The sequence below is a fragment of the Halichoerus grypus genome, chromosome 10 (genome assembly GCF_964656455.1).
Source record: "Halichoerus grypus chromosome 10, mHalGry1.hap1.1, whole genome shotgun sequence".
In the NCBI taxonomy this organism is placed as follows: Eukaryota; Metazoa; Chordata; class Mammalia; order Carnivora; family Phocidae; genus Halichoerus; species Halichoerus grypus.
The window spans coordinates 94140043-94159434 of NC_135721.1; the positions used below are offsets into that span (position 1 = coordinate 94140043).

Consider the following 19392-nt stretch of genomic DNA (forward strand, 5'->3'; position numbering starts at 1 on the left):
GGGAAGTAAGGGTTTCCCTTTTAATAAGTGGATTTGCCACTCTTTGAGTTCTATCTGTATTAGTATATATATTTTTTAAGTCATTCTACATGTAGATACTGAGGATTGCTGTGTGCCAAATGAAGCTCCAGTTTCATGAGATTTTCATTCTCTTAGGGCAGATGGACAATAAACAAATAACAAGTAAATGTATAATTTCAGGTAATGATTATAGAAAAATGAAGCTTGATAGGGGTGTGTATGCTGGTCTAGACAGCCGGGTCAGGGAAAGCCTTTCTGAAGAGGGGTTTAGAGTCAAGATCTGTGTTAAGCAGGGAACAGTTTGGTGATTATTTATGGGAGTAGTGTTCCAAACAGAGGGAACAGTAAGTGCAAAGGCTCTGAGTCTAAATAGGCTTGAGAATCTAATGGAAGTCAATAGAGTTGGAGGAGTTGGGGGTGGGGGAGGAAAGGGTAAGACCAGGTGGGGCTTGTAGGTCTCATTGAGGACTTGGGATTTTTCTCTAACTAAGGTGAGTGAGATGGGGACCCCCAGGGGCAGGACGAGCAGGGGAGTGACCTGAGTTGACCTTCAGGATCTTTCTTTGTAAAGAAAGCCTTTCTTTTCTTTTGGCTTACTTTATAAAAAGTCTGATCCTTTGCCCCACTACTGAGCAGTGACTGGAGACAGAAAAGGGAAGAGGTAAGAGAAAGAACTGGTGCTGGAGAAGAGAAGTAAGTAGCTGTGGAAGCTGTGGCAGGAGCAGGTTTTGCGGAAGGTGGCACACATGGCCTGTGTCTGTCCTTATTGTGGCAGTGAGTAGTGATGAGAAGACAGGCTGGGAACACAGCAGCCCATGGGACGGGAAAGCTAGACTGCCGTGCGCCATGTAACGGGGCCCACACAGCAGCCCAGGCTTGTAACAGTATGGAGGTGGGCTTGCTATGTTATCCCAAATTTCAGTAAGAGGCAAGAAGCAGACATAGTAGAGAGTACCCCTGGCATGCCTGGTTGGCTCAGTCTGTTAAGGGTCTGACTCTTGATTTCGGCTTAGGTCATGATCTCAGGGTCATGAGATTGAGCCCCGCATCAGGCTCCACGCTGGGCATGGAGCCTGCATAATATTTTCTCTCTCCCTCTGCTCCCCTCCTCCCCCTGGTGCTCTCTTGCTCTTTCTTTCTCTGCCCCCCCCCCAAAAAAAGTACCCCTGCTGTTGACAAAAAATGGAGATAGATCTGCCAGCTGCTAAAAAGTATGAGCACAGGAAAATGTTGATTGGTCAGGGTAATATTAATTTATCTATATAGATGATTGCAAAGAGAAGCCAGTGGTTGGCTCCATTTCAGGAACCTGCTAAATTAGGGCCCCATTTGTACTTTATATTGTGTTTCTTAATGGAAAGGCCTGAGGGAGTCTTGATCTCTGGCTCAGTGTAACTTGAAAAGACGTGATTTTTATGAACCAATGTTGCTAGCTGAGCGTGCACCAATGGAGATTCTGTTCTGGCAGTTGCTCTTTGGTGCCAGGTTTACACAGAATGAAGAAACATGACTGAATGTGTGCTAAGGCCACCAGGTCTTATAAATGAACCTTATCATGATTGGAAATGTCATCACGTTTTCCATTCAGGGGTGTCACACATGTGCTTGTCCCTAACTCAGTGCAAGTTATCAAGTGGCTGGGCAGACAGAATTTCTATCTGCCTGGCTCTATTGTTTTTCTACACTTTTTGGTAAATGACAATTAGAGAAACACAGCTTTCCCTAAAGACAGCAAAAGTCCTCTATTATAACTAGGTCATTACAGGGCATTATCTACAACATGTGTGTTATTATAGAATAAGTTTAATTACAGTGCTGAACAGAAGAAATTTAAGTTATTTGCTGTTTTGGGGGCATTTTGGTCTTGATGAAGATACTATTTAACATATTGTGTGGGTCTTGAGTGTACTTCAAAGTTGGAGAGTAAGACAAGTTTGGAGAACATTACAGTCTGGTGTCATGTTTGCTGAGTTGTTCTTTTCTTTTTTATGGTGAGTAGTCAGGCTTTGTAAAATATCTGAAAAAGATCTCTTTCCAAAACACTCTGGCAGCTTTTTTTTTTTTCCAAAATGGAAAATAGGTTTTTATGTGTGTGTGTGTGTGTGTGTATATATAATCTTTTTTTTTTCCTTCCTTTAGTTCCCCCTCCAACCCTACCTACCCTCTCTGGTAATAGCAAGTCTGATTTCTTTTTCAATGAGTTTGGCTTGCTTGCTTGCTTGCTTGCTTGCTTGCTTGCTTTCTTTCTCGATTCCATGTATGGGTGAGATCATTGAGTACATATTTGTCTTTCTCTGTCTGACTTATTTCACTTAACATAAAGCCTTCAAGGTCCATCCATGTTGTTGTGCATAGTCTTTTTGGTTATGAAACTTAGTGTACTCATTATAAACATTTGAATGATACAAATAAGCAAAAAATAATTTAAGTATGAGAGAGTTCTTCAAATTCTGCAATCCCCTAATGACCATTGTGCGAATTTTGGTAAGCATGTTTTCTATGCTTGTTCTTGCTTATGTGCATTCTCTTCTCTGTCTCTGTCTCTGTCCCTCTCTCTCTGTGTCTGTCTTGGGTGTACAACACACGTAAACACAGTTTTACATGAATAGTCATTATGCATGGTCTAACCCTGGATTTTTGACTTAACACTCCGTGGACATTTTTCCACATCAGTAGGTGAAGACTTATATAATACTTAAATGGCCGTCTCATGTTCCCCTGGACTCGTATAACAAATTATCTGCCACCCATTCCTCAGGTTGTGGGTTTCTGGCCTTCCCATGCTGCCAGCATATTGAGGCCTGGGAGTGAGAAGAGTGGCTGCCTGGTGACCAGAGGCCTTTGGTTTCTTGTGTAAGGGATACAGTGGACCATATTTGTAGCTGCTGACAGGTTGGGGGACATTGGATCTCCAGAGGTAAAGAGAGGCCCTTGGGGAAGGCCATTTCAGCTTTTGCTGAGGGAACTTCATAGAAAGACCACCTTTTTAACCTGTCCAGGAGGAAGGTCATTCCATTTGCAAGCTGACTTTGGTGTCCTAAATAAACCCAGCTTCTGGGTCCACTTTTAGATTTAGTAACTCTTTAGGTCTGTGACTTCTACCAGATCTATGTGCTTAAAGAAAAAAAAATCGTGTTTCCGGGGCACCTGGGTGGCTCAGTTCGTTAAGCCTCTGACTTCAGGTCAGGTCATGATCTCGGGGTCCTGGGATCAGGCCCCATGTCAGGCTCCCAGCTCAGCAGGGAGTCTGCTTCTCTTCTCCCTTTCCTTCTGCCCCTCCCCTGCTCATCCTTTCTCTCTCTTTCTCTCTCTCAAGTGAATCAATAAAATCTTGAAAAAAAAATCATGTTTCCAATTATGCTTCCTGGTACCTCCTCTATCACTTCCTATTAATATTGGATTTAGAGGAGGAGTGTGGGAGCTTGACTGCCCGGGTTTGAGTCCGGCAGTGACCTAACCTCTCTGACCTTCCACTGGCCATAAGGACAGTACCTGCTTCCTACGGCTACTAGGGGTTTAATTAAGTTAATATATTCAAAGCTCTTTTGTAAGCCATTGCTATAATTATTAATAATTATTTGGCATAAGTAAGATGGCTCTCTCTGTCCTCATCACCACTTTTCTGCTTCCTTGGTTGTTGGAGATGGGTGCAGATAGAGGTTACCAGCTAGCTCCTGCTTTATCTGTTTTATTTCTATCAGTGACTCTCTCGTGAGTGGTTTTGAGTGTAGTATAGGCTAGCCCCAATTCAGATCAAGACAAGTAGAAGGAGTTTTGCATTGACTTAAAAAGTGTGATGAAATTTGATTCTACCAAAGGAATAGATATATTAAAATGTATATGAAGCACATTTGATTTAAACATTGTATTTCATTGGTGTATATTTATGTTTTGTTATACAGGTACTTCATATTGGTTAAAAAGAAAGTCTTAGGATCCTGTATTTGAGAAATGTATGTCAAAATGTTTAAATAAAATAGCTCTACTTTTTAAAACTTTAGTGCTAGGTTGGGGTACATCTTTTTTTTTTTTTTTTTTTTTTATGTTATGTTAGTTACCATACAATACATCACCAGTTTGCGATGCAGTGATCCATGATTCACGATTTTTTTTTTCATACAGTGCTCCATGCAGTACGTGCCCTCCTAATACCCATCACCGGGCTAACCCATCCCCCCACCCCCCTCCCCTCTAAAACCCTCAGTTTGTTTCTCAGAGTCCGTAGTCTCTCATGGTTCATCTCTCCCTCCGATTTCCCCCCCTTCATTTTTCCCTTCCTTCTCCTAATGTCCTCCATCCTATTCCTTGTGTTCCACAAATAAGTGAAACCATATGATAGTTGACTTTCTCTGCTTGACTTATTTCATTTAGCATAATCTCCTTCAGTCCCATCCATGTTGATGTAAATGTTGGGTATTCATCCTTTCTGATGGCTGAGAAATATTCCATTGTTTTTTTTTTATTATGTTATGTTAATCACCATACATTACATCATTAGTTTTTGATGTAGTGTTCCATGATTCATTGTTTGCGTATAACACCCAGTGCTCCATGCAGAGCGTGCCCTCTTTAATACCCATCACCAGGCTAACCCACCCTCCCACTCCCCTCCCCTTTAGAACCCTCAGTTTGTTTTTCAGAGTCCATTGTCTCTCATGGTTCTTCTCCCCCTCCGATTTCCCCCCCTTCATTCTTCCCCTTCTGCTATCTTCTTTTCTTCTTTTTTTAACATATAATGTATTATTTGTTTCAGAGGTACAGATCTGTGATTCAACAGTCTTGCACAATTCACAGCCCTCACCATATCACATACCCTCCCCAATGTCTATCCCCCAGCCACCCCATCCCTCCCACCCCCCACTACTCCAGCAACCCTCAGTTTGTTTCCTGAGAAATATTCCACTGTATATATGGACCACATCTTCTTTATCCATTCATCTGTTGAAGGGCATCTTGGCTCTTTCCACAGTTTGGCTATTGTATTGAGGACATTACTGCTATGAACATTGGGGTGCATATGGCCCTTCTTTTCACTACATCTGTGTCTTTGGGGTAAATACCCAGGAGTGCAATTGCTGGGTCAGAGGGTAGCTCTATTTTTAATTTTTTGAGGAACCTCCACACTGTTTTCCAAAGTGGCTGTACCAACTTGCATTCCTCACCAATAGTATAAGAGGGCTCCCCTTTCTCCACAACCTCTCCAACATTCATTGTTTCTTGCCTTGTCAATTTTTGCCATTCTAACTGGTGTAAGGTGGTATCTCAGTTTGGTTTTGATTTGAATTTCCCTGATGGCTAATGATGATGAACATTTTTTTCATGTGTCTGTTAGCCATTTGTATATCTTCTTTGGAGAAGTGTCTGTTCATGTCTTCTGCCCATTTTTTGACTTGATTATTTGTTTTTTGGGTGTTGAGTTTGAGAAGTTCTTTATAGATCCTGGATACCAGCGCTTTATCTGTAGTGTCATTTGCAAATATCTTCTCCCATTCTGTGGGTTGCCTCTTCGTTTTGTTGACTGTTTCCTTTGTTGTGCAGAAGCTTTTTATCTTGATGAAGTCCCAAAAATTCATTTTTGCTTTTGTTTCACTAGCCTTTGGAGATGTATCTTGAAAGAAGTTGCTGTGGCCGATGTCAAAGAGGTTACTGCCTATGTTCTCCTCTAGGATTTTGATGGATTCCTGTCTCACATTGAGGTCTTAGATATATACAGAACATTCCACCGTAAAACAGCAGAATACTCATTCTTCTCAAGCGCACATGGAACTTTCTCCAGAATAGACCACATACTGGGTCACAAATCAGGTCTCAACTGGTATCAAAAGACTGAGATTATTCCCCGCATATTCTCAGACCATAATGCTTTAAAGCTGGAACTCAATCACAAGAAAAAATTTGGAAGAAATTCAAACACTTGGGGTACATCTTTATGTAGAATTACGTTTACGTGTGGACTGTCAGTCCTGGATAACAAAGTGTTGATATCTTCTTGACTTGAAAGAATTTTACTTTCTACATCTAGTTTACCTTATAGGTATAAAGAAATGAAAATAATCCATCTTAGTAGGATGGATATCTTTTACAACCTCTTCAGTCATACTGATAATTGTTTCCTGTTCAACTCTCAGATTTTATTTCGGTATTTACAAGGATGTTTTTGCATGCAGGTAACAGAAAACCCAAATGCAAATGACAAGGAATTTTTTTTTTCTCCTATAAAAGCAGCCCCAAGCCAGCTCATTCATTCAGCGGTTCTGTGATGTTGACAGTCCAGACTCTCTCTGCTTCCCTGCCTTGCCATCCTTAGTATCCTCAGTGTGGCAGGCTTGTTCTCAAGGTGGCCAAATGCCTGCAGCCCTTAACAAGCATTGCACCCAGACAGAACAACATCCAGAGGCAGGAATAGAGGAAATGCTTCTTTATCTTTCTTTAAAAACAATGAATCTTTTCCAGACATCTCCGTCAGAATTCTTCCCATTTATTACTGAACAGTGTTGGGTCACAGTTGAGCCTAAACATCACTGGCAAGGGGCGTGTTGGCACTGTAATTGGCTCAGCAGCATCAGGTCCTACCTCCTAGGGCCAGGGATAGGCCAGCCTCCCTGAAGGACATGACTTTGTCGGGGAGGATGAGCCCTGAACAGATAGGGGCTCTGTTAGGAAGAGGAAAGGTCTGTCTGTGGGAGTGGGTGGGGTGGAGGGCTGGAGGGAAACCAACAGTGTCTCTCTAGGCCACTCTTACTTTTTAGTTTAAATGCTGTGGAGAATATCTATGGAAGTAAATCATCAATCATGGTAAAATTTTGGATACATGTATATTTTTAGGGAAGAATTTAAAATTTTGCGCTATAACTGGTATATACAACATTCCTATAATATATGCAGGAAACAAAACTATCAGCAAAGCTAAAAGATGAGTTTGGTTCACTTTTTGCAAATAGGAATATATAGTTTAGGCCCCAGTATGCTTCCAGAATCATTATGCCGGGGTTCTAGGGGCCTTTTCCTTCTCTTGAGCCAGGCTGGTGGTGCTTGGGCGTAGAGGCACATGTGTATCTGCTCTTAGCCCTGGAGAGGACTGAAAATTGGATTAACAGTGTGGATGGGGCTTGCTTGAATGGTGGGGCAAAAGCCTGATTGGCTTGGATGCTTGGTTGGGTGGGTGGGTTTAAAGTGTTTATTTTTTTTATCGTATATCACAAGTTACATATTTATGAAACTTATTCTTTCACATATGTATTCAATATTTAAAACAATTTAAAAAATCCTTTTTTATGTCTAGCATCTGGCCTGTGCACACATAAATACATTCAACTGATTCAGGGTCAAAACTGAGACTGGGGTGCTCTTGAGTGAATATGGAAACCAAATTGAGGAAAAAAGAAGTGAAGACTTAAGGAGCATAGATAGTGACCAGATAGATGGTGGGGTCTTTGGTTTCAAGGGCCTGGTAGGGTTGAAGGGTTGCTGGAATTAGCTTTCTAGAAGGGGTGAGCAGGGACAAGGAGAAATGGCAGGCGACAGGAGAGAGGAACGAAACTGGGACCCCAGATGTGGGGAGGTGACAAGCAGTGCCTGGGTCTAGGTTGTGCTGTGGACATGCATGGTGGGAGAGGGGGTGGAGGACAGCCTCGTTGGGGTGAGGAAGTCAGGCACGACCTTTGCAAATGCTGAAATCAGTGCTGGTTACAAGAGAAAGAGTGAGCCAGGCCCTGAAATCTTCTGAGAGTGTGCTGGGGTGAGTGAAAGACTGTGTGCAGCTCGGGTGGGTGGGCTCGTTGGCATGTAGACTGGTTGTTTGAATAGCAGGGAAGTGTTGGTGTGCCATGGTCTGGATATTGCAGTGGGGAGCAAGGAGGATGTCGACCTCGTCTTAGGCCTGGTGGCATGTGGTGTAGGATAAGGAAGGGCTTAGCTGATAGTCCACGGCGAAGCAGTCCCCTCGGGAGCCAGAAGGGATGTGGTGCAGGAGAGGGGATTTGGTAAGCTTTATTGGATATAGGGGGTGTAAGGGTTGTAGTTAGGAAGCTGGGGTGAGATTAAGTGATGCCCAGAGCTGTATGGAAGTGACAGTCAGAGATGTGGGTCATGTGGGAAGCTTGAATTTCTAGGGACATGGATGGAAACCAGGGGGAAGGCCAGAGGGGACATCCCTGGTGTGTGCCTAGTCTAACGGTTGTCTAGTTATGGAGTCTGGTGTCAGGCATCTTGTGGTGGGGAGGTGAGGAATAGGGGCTGGGTGTCATGCAGGAGCAATGAGAGGATCTCCTCATGTTGGGGTGGGGTGGAGTAAGGGTTATCTTCAGTACATTATTGCTTAACTTCTGGATGACTCCAGGAGTGATTCCATGTCAAATACGTCCAATGATGTTTATACCTAAAAGTGGATGTGGATTGAAAACATGGCACTTGAGAGAGTTTTTCTGAAATTTGAAGTCTCCATGGCATCAGAAAAAGTGTGCTTGCAGAATGGACTTTGATCTTTGAGTTCTTAAAGCTTTGCAGAACTTCTAGAAATAACTTTGCATGGTGGGGTTTTGGGTGGGTGTGGTGTCACACCAGGTGTCCTTACCTGCAAGCTGACTTTGGGGGATGAGTAGGGCCAACTCATGATTCACCCTTTTCCACCAGACTTCTCACACCACGTCCTTGACCACATCTCCTTTCAAAGCCCTGATGTACTGGGGCTGAGCCTTTCATCTGCTAGGTAAGTTAGTATTTCATCCACATCAGGATTTTGCATTTGCATATGATCAGTACCAGGGACATTTTTAGGTCTGTAAATAGATGCATTTTTCAGATGTGTATTTCTCTTTAATAATAATGATGATGAAAGTGTTGATTTACCATTGAAGCACAATCAGCCTACCTGCTGTCTTATGACCTGATTACTTTCTGAGTCTCGAAAGGGCTTCATTATGTGGATTTTACCTCCTTACCAGGTACAGAGCTCTGGGTCGTTCATCTGCCCTTGGCACAATATACTGCACACAGAGGAGGTTCTAAAATCTACTGGCCAGTGTCAGGAAAAAGAGTCTTGCCTGCACCCTGGTTAGCATGGATTACTGTTGACAGAAAGTTTGTATCAATGGGCAGCCTCTGTTACTCAGATCCATTTTTTCTGCTTTTCCTTATAATGTTATCCTTGGGGCATCTCTTCATGGGCTTGCGGGCCTTCATGGCCAGTGAAGCTGCTTGGTGATGAGTTTCTTCTTCCCCATCAACATTTCCACAATAATGTTGAATAACAGCCCCTCCCAAACCTCATGGCTTACATAGGCCTTGTGGCAACAAGGGTCTATTTTTCTTCCTCACCAATCTCCAAGGCTGGGGTGGTTCTGCCTCTGGCTGCAGGTTGCTTGGGGTTGGCTCCACTGTGGGTTGGGTCCAGCTTTGCTCCATGAGTTTCCTCATATCCCTTAGACCAGAGACTACCTGAGGTTCTCCAGCCACCACTGGGTCATATTTCTAATGACTGGTTTCCCCAAATCATTTGTGGGTGTTCATCATCCAGAGGTGTGGCTTCAGGTAAAGAATAATTTGTGGCATTTTTTACAAACTACCACAAGAGGGAAAGAGGACAAGGACCAAGGCAGTTGTTAAAAGGTGAAATCCCCAGAGTCATATTAGCTTTTAAGAGTGCACTACTAATGACATTTATCCTTGTCAGTGTTTTCTGTCTTATGTCTGACTAGTTTATTTTCCTTGTCCTCTCTGTTTCTAAATTATGTTTATTTAAGTTGTCAAGTTCACCTTGAATGTTTATTTCCCCTTTTCCTGTATAACAGACTGTAATCTTGCGCATTGTGCTTTCAGTACCATTGTCTAAGGAATTTGAGTAAAATAGTAAATGATACCATCTTCATCTACACATTGATGTGAAGGAAGGTTCTTAGTTCTCTGGGGGGAGGGGGCAGTGGGAGGGATGGATTGGTAGGGGAAGGACTGGCAGGGTCATTCCTTACTAAGGAATAACTGAACTGAGCTCCATGTTCCTTTTGAGGGTTTCCAGTGGGGCTCCCGAATGGGATAAGGATCTTTCCCCTTCCTTTGGTGCTTCCTGGGGTCTGCTGAAGCAGGTTTTCGTGAGACTCTATTATGATCCTCTCAATTAAAAAGGAGTAGAGGGTGCCTGGGTGGCTCAGTCGTTAAGCGTCTGCCTTCGGCTCAGGTCATGATCCCAGGATCCTGGGATCGAGTCCCACATCGGGCTCCCTGCTCGGCAGGAAGCCTGCTTCTCCCTCTCCCACTCCCCCTGCTTGTGTTCCTGCTCTCGCTCTCTCTCTCTCTCTCTGTCAAATAAATACATAAAATCTTTAAAAAAAAAAAAAAAAGGAGTAGAAATGGTATTGAAAAAGATTATATGTGGAAGGAAATGGAGGGATAATCCCATTGCTTTCATAGATTTGTTTGTTGGTAGTGCTTATTGCTGTATTGGGATCAAGTTCCATTTAATAAGACCAGTCTCATTAAGTGTATGAGTTTCATGAGTCATTGAGTTTTACGGCTTCACAGGTAGGTGAAGCTGGTTATTCCCATCTAGTGAGATGGCCTTTGTCAGGAGCTAGGTAATTACGGTAATTACAAAACAACTAACATTTATATAATGCCGACTGCACTCTGACATGCTCATTTTATCCCCACGGCAGTCCTATGATGTAGGAACCATTGTTGGCCCCATTTCTGAGATTGAAATTGAGGAGAGTGCTTAAAAACTTGTCCAAGGCCCTGTAGCTTCTAGACTTTACTAGAAGCAGCTTCTAGTAAAGTCTGCTTCAGAGCTTTTTTTTTTTTAAAGATTTTTTTTCCTCACCTAACTTTTTTTTTTTAAAGATTTTATTTATTTATTTGACAGAGACACAGCAAGAGAAGGAACACAAGCAGGGGGAGTGGGAGAGGGAGAAGCAGGCTTCCCGCTGAGCAGAGAGCCCGATGGTAGGGCTCAATCCCAGGACCCTGGGATCATGACCTGAGCCGAAGACAGATGCTTAACGACTGAGCCACTCAGGCGCCCCTGCTTCGGAGGTTTTTGCCCTCAACCTTTGCTATTGCCTTTCAGCTAGATAGGGAGAAATAACAAGAGGTTTTAGCTGGACAAAGGAGTGGGAGAGATGGTAGCTTTTGGTGTGGTTTATAGATTATTTTTGAGATAAAATGTGAAAATAATAGGAACAGTTTATTGGCTCTTGGTTGTTGGTAAAGGAGAATGAGAAATTAAAGATTTTTTTTAAAAATTCAGGAATGACCCCTAGCTCTGGAAAGCTGTCTGCTGATTGTTTCCCTTTGGTTGGTTTGAATGTACTTCTTTCTCTGGGCTTTGTGATGATAGTAAGGCCGTGTGCTAGTGTCTGTGCCAAATACTGAAAATCACCACCTCAAAGGCAGTTTGTCCCCCCTCCCTCTTCCTCACTGCTCACCACGAGTGCTGTGGGAGCGGAATGCTGTGAGCTCCTTCATGGGGAAATTGGCAGTTCCCATTTTCAGTGCCACTCACTCCCCTCATTTCTCACCCGTCCACTTATCTTCCTGCTCTTTTTCATCTGGCTCTCCTTTACATCCCCAATTACATGATTATTTTTATATATTCCTGACCTGATTTCTGGTTTTGATTTAGTCCCCCTTCTCTCTGAGGCCTTTGTGTGGTTCAGATTTGAGTTGGGGACCAGATAGGATTTCTGCCCACATCTCTGACTGACTGTGTTACCTTGGGCAGGTCATGTAAGATCTAAAACCTGTGGTTTCTTTATTTTGATCACACCTGCCCCATCTACCTCACAGGGTTATGGGTGAGGGTCAAATAAAAGAAATTCCTGAAAGTGTCTTTTAAAGCATAAATGTATAACATTAATTAATATTCCCAACCTCCCCAAGTGGCTTTGTCTACTCCCTGCTTTGGTGCCCTGCATAAGCTTTGGTCATGGTACCTTTTGCATTACTTGCTTACCTCTGTACCCTCAAAGGCCCTGTGTCTTACTCTCTTTGAATTTCCTAGCACTTGGCTCAAGGCAAGTTGGCATGGGTACTGGCTCAGTAATGTTCAAGTGAATTGATAAAGAATATCTGTCTAAAGGATGTTTCTGATCATAGTTGTTTTTGTTTGTTTGTTGTTCATTGTTTTTTTTCTGAACAAAGCCTTCCTCCTCATCTCTATGCTTCTTGAAGTTAGCCTTGTTAAAAATTAGCCCGTTCTTACTTTCTTGTGTTCCCTTTTGCAGGATGCTAAATTCCAATATCTGTGGTCTCCTTCTTCAAGGTCTAGGCTTACTTTTAAATATTCATCTGATGAGTCTTGCTTTTAAACAATCAGACAAATCAGTTCTTCCAGTTATTGAATTTAGAGATATATAAAATATTTAATATTTATTTTTTGTTTATTCATTTAACAAATATGCCTTGAGTACCTTTTGGGTACCAAATTCTGTTCCTGGGGCTAGGAATAGAGACGTGAACAAATTGGATGAGATTCCTGCCCTTATACAGCTTCCATTCTAGTGGAGTGTCAGTCAGTGAAGAAGGAAATGTATAAATGAGAGAATTTCAATGAATCTTAAGTGCTATGGGAGGGAATCATGTGAAGAGGACTCCTAGACCAGTGAGCAGTCTTCATATTTATGAATAAAACTGAATGTGTTACAGATGTCATGCTCTTAGTTTCCCTGTGTATCAGGTTACCTGAAAGGTATCTAACGGTCTTGATGGTGGGTATTTGAAGTTCTGTCCCATTCATACCTCATCCACAAGAAAGATATGGAATGGCTGATGAGGAAGGTGGCTATTTTCTGGACTTTTGGTTTCATGAGTGCACCTCAGTCCGTATGAGTGCTCCTCAACCTTGACTAGAACCCTCTTTGTTCAGGTTGCTCTATTTGAGTATCTCTGATGCACCAAGGGGGACCCAGGGAAGATGAGGGAGTCATCGATCACCCAGTAACCTCGCTGGGTCATCTTGCTGTGTCAGTGCACCCACATCCTCAGTGCCAGGGAAACTGCTTGCTTGCTTATGGCATTATGTATCCAAGGCCTGTTCACTGGTGAGCAGTCAGGCATCCAGCCATTGCAGAGCCTGTGAAGGAAGAAGGTAGGGCGAGCGGATGGCATGTGAAGAGTGACATACAGGGGCACTTTTAGGTTTCTTTGAAGAGGTAATGTGTGATCCCAGTTCTGAAGGATGAGAAGGAATGAGCTATGTGGGGATCTGGGGGTAGGGACAGCATACGAGAGATGCCCCAAATGGAGAATGCGTTTGAGAAGTTCAGGGAATAGAAAGAAACCACGATGGCTGGAATGTAGGGTGTGAAGGACAGAGTGCTGTGAAATGAGGTTGGCATTGAATGGAGGAAACTACACAGGGCCTTGTAGGCCGTGGTCAGGAGTTTGGATTATAATTACTACTGGAGGCCACTGGGAGGTTTTGAGTGAAGGAATGACCTGGTTTAATTTACAGTGCTCAGTCTTTCTGCTGACTGCATGGTGGAGGATGGCCTGTAGAGGGGAGGAGTGGAAGCAGGAGCCCAGGCAGAGGGCATGTTGCAGCCTGGGTGAGGATTCATGGTGACATATTCCAGGCAAGGCCGAGGAGGGCTTGAAGTACCCAGTGCTGGAGCATGTTGGAGGTAGAACTGACACCCCGGAGATGGGCTGTGAAGGATTGAGAAGAACCTGTGATGACAAGCAGCTGGGTGGGTGGCGGGCCCTGAGGGAAGAACAGAATTTGAGGGGAGAACAATACTTTCCTTTGGACACGTTTGATTTGAGGAGCCTTGTAGTCCCTCAAGTGGAGAAATCCAGCTGGCAGCAGGCTTTGAGAGTAGAGCTTGCAGGGTGAAATCTGGAGTCCTCAGCAGAGGGGTGAAATCTCTTTCTTGATAGTACCCAGGAATTGAAAGTGGGTGAGGCCATTTCTTTCCTATAGGCATATGATCTAATTAATGGTTTACACGTTGTGGCCTTTATCCTATCATTTTATGTTATGTATGTTAACATACATATATGTTACAGGCCATCTCTTTTTTTTCAACTCTTCAAGAAAATATTGAACTAGATAAATACTGTGCTAGATGCAGAGGACGTAATGACATATGGGATGGACTGAGGGTTCTGTAGGGTTGGTAGTATCTCCAACAGAGAAGACCTATCATTCCTTCGGAATTAAGTCAAGAATTCCAATAGGAGGGATTCCACCAGGAATTAAGTAAAGTGAGATATGTTTTATGACCCAGAGAGAACTAGCTGGTGGGGCAATAGCAGAGGCACTGACCTAGTCTCTGGGCAGGCTGGGGATGTTTCAGCTATCAGTGAATGCCAATAGGAGCTGGCAGGTGAAGTATGCTTCAGAAGGAACAGTTAGCGGTGGGTGGGCCAGCAGTTCGTATTGGGGTGAAAATGAACAGAATCCTTTCTTGGAAGCGCACATTCTGTGGAAGGCACTCAAGGGTTCCTTGGCAAGATTATGTAGCTCATAAGAATGATAAGACTAGTTTCATTGCTACCTGCTTTCACACAGGTAAATTTGTTAGTTACTAGGAACTTCCATTGCTCTGTGCTATTATTTTGGGGCAGAAAATAGAATGTGAAATTGGCAGCTGATAGAACTTTACACACACCTTATGTGAATTATTTCAAAGAACCAGGTCAGATTTTTTTTGGTATGAAAAGTCCTATGTGGTTCTCAGAGGAAAACAACTCCTTAGATTCACCAGCATTAGTGTTAAGTTTATAGAACTTAAATATAGTAATGGATGTGTTCATATATAGTTACAGTATTAGGACCCCAAAATTCAGTTGAATCCACTTTATCATAGATGGAATAGCAGCACATTTGTTTCTTGAGTAATCCTTGCAAAATTTAAAGAAGCTGTTCTTAATTTTCCCGAGATGACTAGTATATTCTTCCCAAGAGCTAACACCTTGGTCAGGACCCTATTGTAAATGGCACAGCCAATCTGTTTGCCAAGGAAAATGTACAGCCAAGGAAAATGTACAAAGGTATGTTGACAGTGGATAAGTACTCTGACCAGAGTTGTGAGGGATACTCAGGCCCCTGGATGAAGTGGCTCTGTTGCTGCTGGGCCCCAGCAGTTATCGCTGGGCTAAGCTCCCTGCACAACCTGCAGTCCCTGGTTGAGCAGACCTGGTGCAACAGGGAGAAACACTGCTCAGGGCAGCTCTAGGAACACATGGCGGGCCTCCCTGTGTCCAAACAGGAGTGGAACAGCTCACCTGGGAGCTGGAGGGAAGGCTTTGATCAGTGGCCCAGGTGGAAGTGGGTGGGTATGCTGGGGAGTGCCTGCTAGTACTCTTGAGCTGGTGTTAGGTCAGCTGGGAAGGAGGAGAGACTGGGCCATGTAGGACTCCAGGAGCAAAATTGTTTTTCAGATGTACAAACCCCATCCCTCTCCTCAGTGAACTTCTATTCCCCACCCCCAATAGGAGGGCATCTTGTTCCTCCCCAGACTTGCACTAACCTCTGGCCTTCTAGCTGGTGTTTGAGAGCTGTGCCCCATGGTTCTGATACCCTTGAATCTGTCTCCTGCAGGGGTCTGCCTGTGGGGGAGGGGCCCCAGGCCAACTAAGATCTCTTTGTGGAGAACAAGTGGGTGGGGATACTATTGTCGTTGTTCCGTTTTGTCTCATAGGGGGATAAAACTAGTTTTTACTTTCCTTCATTTCTGAAAAGGTTGTTTGTGAATTCTGATATTTGATCTGATAGTTGATAAGATTATTGTCATAATGGTAACTTTTTCTTTTCAGATAATGTGGATGCAAGTGATCTTAAGCAGTTTTTTGAGACCAACTATTCTCAGATATATTTCATCTTCTATGAAAATTTTATAACACTGGAAAATAGTTTGAAATTGAAAGGTAAGCATTTCTACAAAAAGATTTTTTATATACAAAGTTTTTTTTTTAACGTTCAGAAAGTTTTAGAGGTTGTATGTGTCATGAGTCACAGGTTATATGCTTTTTTTAAAAAATTTTTTATTGTTATGTTAATCACCATACATTACATTAGTTTTAGATGTAGTGTTCCATGATTGATTGTTTGTGCATAACACCCAGTGCTCCATGCAGAACGTGCCCTCTTTAATACCCATCACCAGGCTAACCCATCCTCCCACCCCCCTCCCCTCTAGAACCCTCAGTTTGTTTTTCAGAGTCCATCGTCTCTCATGGTTCGTCTCCCCAAGTTATATGCTTTTAAGCTTCCTTTCTTGCCAGACTCTTAGCAAAGCTGGGAGATCGCAATGGTTAGCATCTTTGTTTCCCTGGAACCTTCTCTCATACAGCTGTTCATTGAACAACAAATGGCTACAGGGAAAATGGAAGGAGAAACCCGCAGAAGTCATGAGTTCCACAGGAATAATATACTTAAAAAGAAAGACATAAAAGTAATATGTGCACACTATAAAAAAATTCAGACTCCACTAAAGGGTTTGAAATGGGGCATCTGGATGGCCCAGTCGGTTAAGTGTCTGCCTTTGGCTCGGGTCACGATCCCGGGATCCTGGGATTGAGCCCCATGTCGGCCTCTCTGCTCAGCGGGGAGCCTGCTTCTCCCTCAACCTCTGCCTACCACTCCACCTGCTTGTGCTCTCTCTCTCTCTCTCTCTCTGTCAAATAAATAAATAAAATCTTTAAAAAAAATAAAGGGTTTGAAATGAAAATTGAACCGTATGTTTTTGCCCAGACCCCCAGTCCTGCTCTGCGTGCAACCACTATTAAAAGTTTCATGCATTTCTTTCTATATGTGTTATTAATGTATGATGTTTATATTTGCTTATGGTTATACCCTTATATACTTATATAAAATACTCTTTGAAAAATCAAGCCAATAATGTCACACTGCACAATCTGCTCTGTATTTAGGTGACAGGATAGTGTAGCCTGGGGAGCCAGACTGGGTTTGGGTCCTGGCCCTATCCTTCCAGCTGTTTCTCCTTGGGCAAGTTACTTCACCTCTCTCTGACTCAGTTTCCTCCTGTCAGCATCAAACGGGTTAACATGTATCCTGGGATTTCAGGACAGAGTATGGCACATAGTATGTGCTCAGTAAATATTAGCTGCCATCATCACCTTCTTATTTGTTTTCATGTAGTCCGTTTTGGAAATCCTTACATGTTAGCACACTTATTTCTACCTCAGTTTTATTTATTAAAAAAGCATTTTTTTTACTTGAGTATAGTCGACACACAATATCACATTAGTTTCAGATGTACAACGTAGTGATTTGACAAGTTGATATGTTATGCTCACCACAAATGTAGCTGCCATCTGTCACCGTCCAGTGCTATTATAGTACCACTGATTGTATTCAGTATGCTGGGCCTTTCATCCCCGTGACTTTTTCATTCCATAACTGGAAGCCACTCCCCATCACTCATTTTATACATCCCTCTACACCCTTCCTTATTACAACCATCAGTTTGTTCTCTGTATTTATAGGCTTGATTCCGCTTTTTGTTTGCTTGCTTATTCACTTGTTTTGTTTTTTTTAGACTCCACATATGAGTGAAATCGTACGGTATTTGTCTTTCTCTGTCTGACTTATTTCACTTAGCATAATACCCTCTAGGTACATCCATGCTGTCGTAAATATCAAGATCTCATTCTTTTTTATGGCTGAGTAATATACCATTATATGTATGTACCACTTCATCTACTGATGGACATGGGCTGCTTCCATATCTTGGCTATTGTAAGTAATGCTGCAGTAGGCATAGGGGTGCATATATGCTTTCAGAATGTTGAGTCTGGTTCATAAACTGCCACAACAGTAGTGGGAACTCTGGAGGGAAGCCAGGTTCAGGAGGTAGGAGGATGAGTGCAGCTTTGGGCAGTCTGAGTTGAGGTGCCCATGGGACACCCAGGTGTAGGTTCTGGCTGGGCAGTAAAAATGTAGGGATGGGAGCTTGGGAGAAGAGAGGTGCAATCATGCTGTTGCCAAGGGATGTGTTCTTTGTAGAGAGAGTGACAGTTAAGGATTTGGGGTAATTCCTTCTTTTATTGGGCAGATAAAGAGTAAAGATAAAGGAGTAGTGTATGGCGCTGAGAAGAGGCTTCGATGGCAGGAAAGCATTTTGTCACAGAAGCCCAGAGAAGAGACAATTTCAAGGAATGAAATGTCAGCAATGTTTGATGATGCAAAAAGTTGTGGAGCAGCTGGATTAGGAAGTGGTAGTGCATCGAGGAGGTTGTCACTGAGTACTGAAAGAAAAGTCTAGGTGAGTAATGGGATCCTAAGCCAGACAGAGAGATGGAGTGACTGGGTGTGAGACCGTGGAGGCTACACACAAGAATACCCTTGTAGAAAGTTTGATGGTGAAGACAGAGGATCATAGCTCAAGGCGTACCTTGGTCAGGGGAGGGTTTTACAGGCTGCATTTACCTGTTTGCAGGCTGACTAAAGGGAGATGACTGATGGTGCAAGGTGGTGGGGGACATGGGTTGAGATAGAGTCAGGTATACAGAAGAGGATGCAGAGAAGAGTGTATGGATGCCCTGACTGCTTCTGCAGAACCTGAGGCAGACATCAGGCATGGAGGGGAAGGAATGTGGCACAGGCAGTGTGGTGGCCTCGGACATAGACCAATGGCTCAGAGTCTTACAGAATGCTCCAGGTTCTAGACAGTCACCAAGTCAAATACGACCATGTGCCCAAGGATGCCAACAAGGGGTTTTGTTTATTGTTTTTCAATTAATTGCTCAGTTTTTCCCCTGTGAGTTATAAATTGACATACATCTTGAGCTTAATTTTTTCCCCAAATTGGTAGATAATTCAAATATGAAGCAATCTGATTTTTATCCTGTTCCCTAGTTTTGTTCCACTTAACTTTTTTTCACAGGTGTGTGGAGGGAAAAAGTGTGATATTATGGGTAATCAGAATAGCAAAGAAAGATATTAGAATCCCTTGTCTTAAAAAAAGCCCTGCAACCAAAACACCCCATTTTAAAGGCTCCTCTGTCCCTCCTCCTTCCTCCCTTTTGCTTTCTCTGTCCTTTTAGAAGAAAATGTAGTTGTTCAAGAGTGTGTCAGTTAGTTTGTGCTGTATAACAAATTGCATTATAAACCGTCCCAAAACTAAGTCCCTTAATAAAACAACCAGTCATTTAGCTTACAATTTTCTAGGTTTATTGGGCAGTTCTTCTGGTTTAGGCTGGCTCATGCCTCTCCCATCAGCTGGTGGTTGATGGCCTCATTTACATGTCTTGTGGTTGGCAAGCTGTTGACCAGGGCACTCCATGCTTGCAGGTTATCTTGAGCTCCTTTACATGCTGGCCTTAGGGTTCCAAGCTCAGCGAGTGCATAAGGCTTTTCAAGCTTGTGCTTCCCTCACATTTGTTAATGTAACGTTGGCCAGAGCAAGTTACATG

The 19392-nt window shown here is 43.1% G+C and overlaps 1 protein-coding gene across 8 annotated transcripts in view; it reads left to right on the top strand.

The window, feature by feature from the left end:
• Positions 1–19392, top strand: part of RALGAPA2 (Ral GTPase activating protein catalytic subunit alpha 2) — a 334693-nt gene that overhangs the window by 12409 nt on the left and 302892 nt on the right. For all 8 annotated transcript variants that reach the window (XM_036085370.2, XM_036085371.2, XM_036085373.2 and 5 more), the window contains exon 2: positions 15772–15882. In XM_036085370.2, coding sequence (XP_035941263.1) covers positions 15772–15882 — 111 coding nt within the window. The remainder of the gene's footprint in view (positions 1–15771; positions 15883–19392) is intronic.